The 10073-nt window shown below is 43.7% G+C and overlaps 1 protein-coding gene across 1 annotated transcript; it reads left to right on the forward strand.

Moving 5' to 3' along the window:
• The first annotated feature begins 829 nt into the window (after window positions 1-829).
• On the forward strand, window positions 830-5427 carry SLC26A2 (solute carrier family 26 member 2). Its single transcript, XM_084268457.1, has 2 exons — window positions 830-1477; window positions 3711-5427. Exons 1-2 carry the CDS (start codon window positions 845-847, stop codon window positions 5214-5216), a joined length of 2139 nt encoding a protein of 712 aa, XP_084124583.1. The 5' UTR covers window positions 830-844; the 3' UTR covers window positions 5217-5427.
• The last annotated feature ends 4646 nt before the right edge of the window (window positions 5428-10073 follow it).

A 10073-nucleotide genomic window follows, 5' to 3' on the forward strand; every position in this document is an offset into this window, starting at 1 on the left:
GGCAGCTTTCTGGAAACAGAGACTGTTGTATGGACACCAGCAATTGCTGGTGGTATTGTCAAGTTTCATTAGGGCTTCTTGTGTCAAGTTCTGTTTCCACTAGTAAATGTGCTTTGATACAATCACCTTGTTCTCCTGTTTGTAGGCAGCCTGCACTAAAGCACGTGTTCTGGCAGAAGGCTTCCCCTTGCCTCACATTGTGCCCATCAATACTTTTTGCACTTGTGTGCATTGTTTTGGTCTGGTGTAATTTACTTGAAAACCAGCCTTTAAAGAGGGTGAAGAGCATTCCTTGCAATGTCACTGCCTGAGATAAAGTCGCTGTGTAAAGATTGCATCTTTGTAGGTAACAAATCTTTGCAGTATTTGGCAGAGGTAATCACTGCCTTAAAATTCTGTACCCAAGCTGTGCACGGTACAGGTATGCTAACTGTAGATAAATTTCAGCAACAGAATTGAAGTGACTGTTGTACTACAGTACACCTTGTGTCTGTGCGTGGTGGAACAGGCTGCAGATAGGGATTTTTATCAAGGTAATCTCCCAGGGAGACAGTGCTGCTGCATTCTTTTCCATTTCACAACCTTGTCAGCAGCGAGTTTATTCTATGGGATGTTGGCTTCCCTCCTAAGGGTGGTGATTCCTTGCTTAACAGGGATGTAATGGGAAGGCTTGTTCCAAGTTGGCTTCAAAATTGCTTTCTTGGTGCTTAACTAAGACATTTTAGCCTTTGCTTTTCATACATACCGTGTTAACTCTGTTAAAATATGCCACACAGCACACTGATCTATGATTTAATGAAAACAGTACTTCTTTGTGTTTTAGGGAGTCCTTGAGGTGGCAGCAATGGCAGAATTCAACAACGTCTCTTCAGTGACTGAAATGCCAGAAGGAAATGATGTTAAACGTAGTTTCCATCACAGAATTTTCTTGGAACCCCAAGAGAAGAAGAGGAGCATGAAGTCTCTGGTGGTTAAACGAGCAAAGAAAACTTGTAGCTGCACTCCTGCCAAAGTGAAAGATGGTGTTTTAAGTTTCTTTCCTGTCTTGCAGTGGCTTCCTAAATACAAACTAAGAGAGTACCTACTGGGAGACATAATGTCTGGTGTGACTGTGGGGGTCTTACTAGTTCCACAGTCCATAGCCTATTCTCTCTTGGCTGGACAGGAGCCTATTTATGGCCTTTATACATCCTTTTTCTCTAGCATTATTTATTTCATATTCGGAACCTCCCGCCACATCTCAGTTGGCATCTTTGGTGTGATTTGCCTGATGGTGGGACAAGTGGTGGATCGTGAAATACAGAGAGCTGGCTATGACATCAAGCCAGGCGTGCCCAGTGGCCTCACAGACACAGCAGCCTACGTAAACGCCACGCTGTCGCCTGTGAATCGCACGTCGCAGGAGCTGCTCTGTGATAAAACCTGCTATGCAATTGCAGTGGGAGCCACCATGACCTTCATAGCTGGCGTTTATCAGGTAAGAGGAGGTGGACAAGCAGGTATTACGTGGGAATAGTTTTAATTCTTCTCTAGGTGATTGTCCACATGAGCAGCCTGCTGGGCTAGCACGTGTCCTCAGTCTGCGTCCCAGGGAGGACTGGAGCTCACCAGTTACTGTGGTGCCAGAAACTATTCTGTGCCCTCTCCTTGTTTTAATAGCATTTTCCATTTGCATTGCTGCTCTGGGGACTGTAAGGACCTGCACACACCCACTGGCTGCTCTCACACAATCTGTTAACCACCTTGGCCTGAAGCTTTTTTCTTTAACTGGCTTAAAGCTCCCTTTCATTGGGCTAAAATGTGGTGTGTCAGCTTTTAATTTCAGATGTCAGTTGCTTACATTTTCTTTTATGATAAAGTTATCTGCACAGTAAAAGTATCTCCAGTTTCTTTGTATTTGTCACTGTGCTTATAGAACTTTGCTGTTTGCCCATGCAAAGCTGAAACAACACTGTATGGAAAAGATACTACTGAGATGACAAAATAGATCTGAAATAAGCCTTTTAATTATTACCATATTAAAATATATTACTCAACAATATTTTACCACTCGTTCTCTACTTCCTTACTTATAATTCATTGTTGCTGAAATTAAAGCAGGTGCCTCTGTTTTTAGAATGTCATGCATTAACCAGACTGGATTTGGTTTTAACGGTCCTGCAGAGCTGTGGTATTTTGCTTTGTGAGTTCACATTCGTTTGTTCTTCCAGTGGCCTGCAAGGTGATAGCTACTCAAACTAGAGAGGAATAGGAAAGGGAGCATACCTGGGGTACTCTCAAACACTGAGTATAGACACGATCTCGGACTTTTTCTTGTACTGCAAGTTAGTGTTGAATAATTTCAGGAATATTCTGGGACTCCTGAGGTGTAGTGGATTTTGTGTTTTATCATCGTAGGGTGGATGCAGTTCTGGAGTTATGAATTGTGCTTAGTATTCTTTGCACGTACAGTTGAGTTCCTTTTACAGGAAGAAGTCAGGTTACTTTACCCTAAACCCCTCTGAACGTTGGGTGTTTTCTACTTGCTGCTGCCCTGCCTGCTTAACTGATAGGTCTTCACATCCTCAAATATTATTTTTATTGGAAGCTCCAACCAAAATCATGTATTCTTTGTATTAGAAACTTTCCAATCAAATTACAGAAAGCAAGCCTGCTCAAACCAGTTCCCTACAGCATATTGCTAATGTTTTATAGCTAGAGAAACCTTGAATTAAGTTAATTACCAAGGCTGTGAGGGTGCTTTTTTTAGGGCTTGGCTCTGAGCCGATGTCCAGTCAGTCCAGGTCCCAAACCTGCCTTCTCTTCAGTAATAGTTTGGAGTTCTGACAAAGTTTTCTACCTTTATTTTGCCTTAACTGCCTAATAGGGTGTATCAGGCTGACATTACTTAAAGTTCAATACCCACAAGTCTTCAGAGAGTAGTGTAGACAACCTTGTTAGTGAGCGCAGGGAATGGAAAGGTTTCTAGCAAACTGCTGTGGGAAGGTCTATGCTCCATTTGGCATGAAGGTTGATGGGGAGGAAGGGACATTTACCAGGTGTGAAGATGCACGTGTAGGGTAGTATCCATAAAACCAGTCATTCCCATGAGAGAGCACCAAGGATTTGTCCATTTAGCTAGCATTAATAAAAATGAATGACAAGGCACTTAAAAGAATTATTTCTAATTTTATAGTCTGCATCACAAGAGTTTGCAGCTCATATACTTTCCCAGTCAGATGCACCAAACTTTATGCGGTGCAAAGGACGTCTGTCATGCCACAAGCTGGGGTTTTTATTGCAGGTTGTGAGCTCAGAAGACAGACACACAAAATCCACCATAAAAGGGTTACAACCCCTGCAGAGTTCACTGGGAATGTAACAACTTGAGGGAGAAATGGCAAAAGTAGCCAGTATTTCAAATGCTTTTCTCCATGGGTTTCTTTGCTAGGGCACCTAGGAGTTACAGCTGAACTAATGAGCCAATGAAGAACACAGGGTCTGCGTACTGAGACCACCACAAAAGCCTGCTCTGTGTTAGAAATGCATTTTGTTTAAGTGTGGTGGAAAAGGAGTGGCCAAATGCTCTTTTCTCCCTGCTCAGACCATGTCTTGTCCTCCGGGGCCATGCACAGTGTTTACTGTTAATCTCAACTCCCTCCAGAGTCCCCCGGTGATGACGTCTGTAAGATCTGTGTCCTAATCTGTTGTGTGTGGTTGATTCCTTCCAGGTTGCCATGGGTTTCTTTCAAGTGGGCTTTGTCTCAGTGTACCTCTCCGATTCATTGCTGAGTGGATTTGTCACGGGTGCCTCCTTTACCATCCTAACCTCACAAGCCAAGTATCTGCTGGGCCTAGACATTCCACGGAGCAGTGGCGTTGGCTCCCTCATAGCCACGTGGATAAACATCTTCAGAAACATACACAAGACCAACATCTGTGATCTCATCACCAGCTTCTTGTGCCTTCTTGTACTTATCCCAGCCAAAGAGCTTAATGAACATTTCAAATCCAGGCTCAAGGCTCCAATACCAGTTGAACTAGTCGTGATTGTGGCAGCTACTCTGGCATCTCACTTTGGGAAGCTGAAAGAGACTTATGCCTCAAGCGTTGCTGGACACATCCCAACAGGGTTTCTGCCACCTCGCCCTCCAGACTGGAGCCTGATTCCTAACGTGGCTTTGGATGCTATCCCCATAGCTATCATAGGGTTTGCCATCACTGTCTCCCTATCAGAGATGTTTGCCAAGAAGCACGGTTACACCGTGAAGGCCAACCAGGAAATGTATGCCATTGGCTTATGCAACATCATTCCTTCTTTCTTCCACTGCTTCACAACAAGCGCAGCTCTTGCCAAGACTCTTGTCAAAGAATCCACAGGCTGCAGGACACAAATGTCTGGCATGGTGACTAGTTTGGTAATCCTATTAGTCCTCCTTGTGATTGCACCTTTATTTTATTCCCTTCAAAAATGTGTCCTTGCTGTCATAACCATTGTAAACCTCAGAGGAGCTCTGCGGAAGTTCAAGGACCTGCCAAAAATGTGGCATTTAAGCAGAGTGGACACAGTGATTTGGCTGGTTACCATGGCAGCCTCAGCACTCATCAGTACTGAGATTGGTCTTTTGGTCGGTGTTTGCTTCTCGATGCTCTGTGTCATCTTCCGAACTCAGAGACCAGAGGCACCGCTGCTTGGCTGGGTGGCAGAGTCTGAGACGTATGAATCCCTGTCTGCTTACAAGAACTTGCAAACCAAGCCAGGAATTGTGGTGTACCGTTTTGAAGCGCCCCTCTACTACATCAACAAGGAGTGCTTTAAGTCTGCCTTGTACAAGCAAACTGGAGTCAATCCAGTCTGGGTGAAAGCAGCAAAGAAAAAGGCAGCAAAACGAATACTTAAAGAGAAAGAGGAGGATTCCGGTGGCAACCAGACTGGCATCTCCATGGATTTTGTCTCTGAACCTCTGGACTTCCACACAATCGTGATTGACTGTTGTGCAGTACAGTTTCTGGACACGGCAGGAATACGCACACTCAAAGAGGTGTGCAAGGACTACAAGGAGATAGATGTCCAGGTGCTGCTGGCCCAGTGCAATCCTTCAGTGAGGAGCTCACTGATTCGAGGAGAGTTCTTCAAAGAAGGGGAGGACCACCTTCTCTTCCACAGTGTGCACCAAGCTGTGGACTTTGCTTTGGGCGCACAGGAGCACAGTGGGACCAGTGCTGTTAAGAACTAGTTCTGGAAAGGCAGCAAGGTGGAACAAAGCCTGGGCCAAAAATGGCTGCAGGTCTGTATGTCTGTGCAATACATATGCACTCAGATAGAGGAGGCTGGGCTGTTGTTAACACACTGGCTACTGTGCAGTCTGCTCTGATGCTTTAAATTTGTCTACCAGGTGTAACGATCCAATAGGTGGTACTGAATGAAGACAATTCCTAACTTGATTATGGCTGATCTGTGAATCTAAGAGTTTTCATATGGTTATTCATCTCATTTCTCTTCTCTCTTGAGCTTTCCATGTCTCGGTTTCCCTCCAAGTTTGATCATCAGCATTGCAACCTTGTCTTTATGGAAGGGACTTTGAAGTAGTCTGGGCATCCTGTCCAGCTGAATAACGAGAGGCAGCTCCTTTCTTGTCCCTTGTTCTGGCATTGCTTTTCTGTATCTCCACACCCTTATATGTTTCTAAGGAACAGCTGACAGGGACTGTCTGCATTGGTTTTTACTGTGGAGTGATGGGATTCTGTAACCTCTCTGAATTTGAGACAGATAGATAAATACAATGGAAGTATGTGTGAAAAGGGTTTAGGGAATAACTTCTGACCACCTATCACCTCCAGAGGCTTTGTCATAGTCTCCTGAGAGCCTGCTGCAGCCAGGCAGTGGGGACATGGTTATCTCATTTCTACACCACCCTTTACATGCCAGCAAAGTTTGTCTCTTTAGCTTGATTTTTTTTAAAAAAATGACTTTTATTCAGAGGTGACTGCTTTAGAAGTGTGATTCATGCTTTTGGTCAGTCATTTGTTTTCCTAATATTTAGGAGCCCTTTAGAATTGTGGACATTAGATATGGAAAATCTCCAATTCTTGAATTTTAGCAGAAAGCAATCTCTTAAAGCCAGTTTTATATGACAGGCAGCCAGTCTCAGGCACCAAAATGATAAGGGCCAAATAAATTCTTGAGCATCCCTCAGTTTCTCCATGTCATACAGGCTTCATGTGTGAATTTGGACTTGATGATCTGAAAGGTCTTTTCCAACCTTGTGATTCTGTGAATGCAGGTTTTACTGACCGCAGGCCATTTGTGCATACTCTTGTCATGGACTTCATGTAATGGGGATGGACAGGCCAAGAAATACAGCCATTGGAAAAGGAGCCAAAGAGAATTCTTCTGCTGAATGTTATTTTACCACGTTAGTATAAATAAAACATTGTGCTTTTGATTTTAAATTATGCAGAATGGTGAAGAGTGCTTGTGCATCATGCCAAAACACACGCAGCAGGTAGGAGGGGGTTCTCTTCCAGCAGTAGAATACAATTATGAAGGCAGAGTTGAGAGGTTAACGTTTTTTACTGAGTACCAGCTATACATAGCACACAGTACATCCTTGGAAGATGGTGGTTTCTCCTAGGGGAGTTTATAGTCTGAATTACAGGTTCTCCACAGCTTTTAAAAGTCAGAAAGTGTAGTACACAGACAATAGCCTCATCCTTCATTATTCAAAAATAATGAATCAGGAGTCAGAAATGAATAAATGCAATATGAATCATGAAGCATTTTCTAAATAGAAATATATTTTGAGTTTAGGATTATTATTTTTTCTCTGAGCTAGGAGCAGTAACTACTTCCTCCTTTCTGTGGAAACTGAAATGTTGCTCACCACTTCCCTCTGGGAGCTGGGACCTCAAGAGAAGGAACTAGATAGCAGAAAGATGAGTCCCAGAACCTGCCAATCTTTGTATGTTAACTTCATGTTTTAGGACATGGTAGCAGCGTGGGGGAGGGTGGGGGTGGCTGTAGCATATATTGAGAAGTAGCACATGACAGACCTGTGCATTATGTGTTCTGGGACTGGCATTGTTAAGGAAATGGGGCTCCAGATATCCAAGAGAAAATGCTAAAGCTAGTGCAGGATTCAGAAAAACTCACAGATGTTTTCCTTTCTCAGCCCTAAGGCATGCTTATACAAGGAGATGAATCCCAGATAGCTACTGCTGAATTTTTCCTTTCCTGCACTAGCCTCTTGCATGAACTCTTCTCTTGGGGGTTAAGACTCCCCCACACAGTTTGGGTGATGGCAGTTACTGAATTGGTATTTCCAGGGTGGATTAGCCAAAGCTGTATAAAAGCAGTGAGTGGGGTTAACGCCAACCCAAGGGCTAAGCACAGGGTGGAAATGTTGTGTTGGGTTCCCCTTCAGAGCCACTGGGTTGGTGTCCAGAGCCAGCCAGCACACCCACAGCTGGGTGCCAGCTCGGGAAGGTTTGTCACCGTGGGCTTTGTGGCTGGTGGCGGGGGGCAGTGTCGACCTGCACAGACCATGGCACGAGCATCACTAAAACTCTGAACAGAAGCCTTGATACCATTGTAAAATGCTGATTTTTAACTAATGTTTTTCAAGCTAGCAGGACAGTGCTAGGAGCAGTGCCCTCTTCTCAAAGCCTTGGTGAAAAATTACAGCACGGCAAACAACCACCAGCGTACCTCATTACTGCAAATGTTCCTGCCTACCCCCAGGTACTTGTATTCATAGAATCACAGAATGGCATAGGTTGGAAGGGACCCCAAGGATCATAGAGCTCCACGCCCCCCCCCCCCCCCCCCCCCCACCACCACAGGCAGGCCCACCAACCTCCAGGTCTGGATCTACACAAGGTTGCCCAGGCCACCATCCAACTTGGCCTTGAACACTTTCAGGGATGGGGCATCCATCGCCTCTCTGGACAGCCTGTTCCAGCACCTCACCATTCTCTCTGTAAAAAACTTCCCCCTAATATCTAATCTAAACCTTCCTTCCTTTAGCTTTAATCCATTCCCCCTTGTCTGGCCATTGTCTACCCTTTTAAAAAGTTGATTCCCTTCCTGTTTGTATGTTCCTGTTTGTATTCAGCCCTTTGCCCCTCAGTCGTGGGCAGCGAGAGGGCGAGGAGGAATGAGCAGCTAGCCAGGAGACTTTCTCTACAGCAGGTCAGCCACAGGTGGGGTAGAAAAGTAGAAGTTGCTCTGCGTGATTCCTTACTCTTTATACTCACAACTCCACTGTACTCTTCCCAGGCTGCCCCAGTGGAGATTTTTTTTTTTGACCTGTGACCACACACAAGTTTGCATAGCCAAGTTCTTACTGATAAGGGGGAAACAGGAATTATATTATTAAATGATGTTTTTTCAAATCAATTTCTACCTGTGCCAGGAAGAGAGAAATAGCAATGTTACTTCCAAAAACTATGTACTTTCCACTGTTAGCAGGATGCATATTTGCAGCTCCTGGTTATTTGTTTACATAAAAACATAATAAAACAGCCCTAAATTGATTTTTCAAAGAATTAATTTAGATTACAGCTAAAAGATATACTTAAGTGATTTGTGTTTAGCTGGAGCACATCATATTTGGCCTCAGTGCTGTTTGTGCAGCCACAACTGGCAGTAGAGCCTCCAAATTCTGTTTCAAGCAAAACACAAGAAACCGTATTAAAATGCAACAACAAAAGCAGACAGCCAACCAAAAGAACAACTTCTAATGTTCTTCTTTAAGATAACATCCAGAGGTCATAGTCCTAATAAGTCTACATTAATGCACACAGCCCTGGTTAAAAGGGAACAGAAATAAATGCCATTTGCCAGAGGGTTCAGTATAATGGAGAGTCGTTTGGAATTAACTGAAGATTAGAGCTTATCATTGTTGGAATTTCTTAAAACAGTGGGTTTTCTGTCATTCTCCTTTTAGGCCTAGAATAATTTTTTAACAGAGACATGAATCTGATTTGAGCCTGCTGGCAAGAGTCAGACTTTTCTGGAATATATTTATGGACCCTGGAGAAGTGATCCAATTTCACCCGTTGGGGCCACTGATTGAAAACTATTGTCCTAAAGAATTTGTTTTATAAAGGAATTTCATATATGCACATACACACACATATGTATGTGTGTGTGTATATATATATATATATATGCCCGCCTTTTGCTGCTGCATGATGGAGGCAGCAGCTGTATATTCAGTTACACTTCTGAGCTGTGCCTGTTTCTGTCATGGAAAGGGCTCTTCTGCCTTCTGCTGTTTTAAATGAACAGCAGAATCTGTGTACCAGAGTTTACAAGGGGAAATCTGCTGTACCTGCTGCCTTCTCGCCCTTCTCTTATCCCTGCCTAACAGTTTAATTTGTCATCTGTAGGAAGAGGGAATCTCCAAACGATTGTTTTTGGGACTACGCATCTGTCCAGAACAGGGACAGTCATCCCAGGTTCAACCTTCAGACCCCAGGCCAGACGGGAAGATGGTATAAATCAGTTGATCTTCATTCCCAACTGTACTAATCTAGCAATTATCAGTCTAAATGAAGAATTAAGAGATCATTAGCACATTCATTAATGACAATAACATGGCATTATGGAAATTAACACTCACAGTCGAAGCCACACAAAAGACTCCTGGAAATGTCTTGAGTAGTCTCCTACTAAATGTCAGGCTCTTTTTTTTTCCCATTTATTGCTGCTATAGATAGTGTCAGTTCCTCTCAATGTGGCAATTGCACTAATGAATGTTTCACTTGCATGAATGTTTTGACACAGAAGCAATTTTCAGTCCACTTCATAAAACAGGGAAAGGTGGCGTGGTGAGACTTGTAGTGCTTATTTTTGGATTGATAATGACATTGTGTCGCACTACTCCCATCTTACTCTCAAACACAGCATTCATCCGCTGTTACAAATTAAATTAACTCCATCCTGACCAAAACCAGGACACATTGCCAGCCTTAGTCTTGTGCAATTTAGTGATCCTGATTTCCTTGTAAGCCACTGCAGCCCCATCTGCTCCTCTCTAATTCACTGAGAGATGCACCTCTCCACCCTCAGATGCTTTTTCCTCTGTTTG

Source organism: Gallinula chloropus (genome assembly GCF_964237585.1).
Source record: "Gallinula chloropus genome assembly, chromosome: 10".
Taxonomy (NCBI): Eukaryota; Metazoa; Chordata; class Aves; order Gruiformes; family Rallidae; genus Gallinula; species Gallinula chloropus.

Bases quoted from the DNA above. Each gene is read 5' to 3' on its own strand.
- SLC26A2 (XM_084268457.1), top strand. From the start codon at position 845: ATGGCAGAATTCAACAACGTCTCTTCAGTGACTGAAATGCCAGAAGGA. The intron at 1,478-3,710 runs GTAAGAGGAGGT...GATTCCTTCCAG, and splicing joins TCATAGCTGGCGTTTATCAG to GTTGCCATGGGTTTCTTTCA.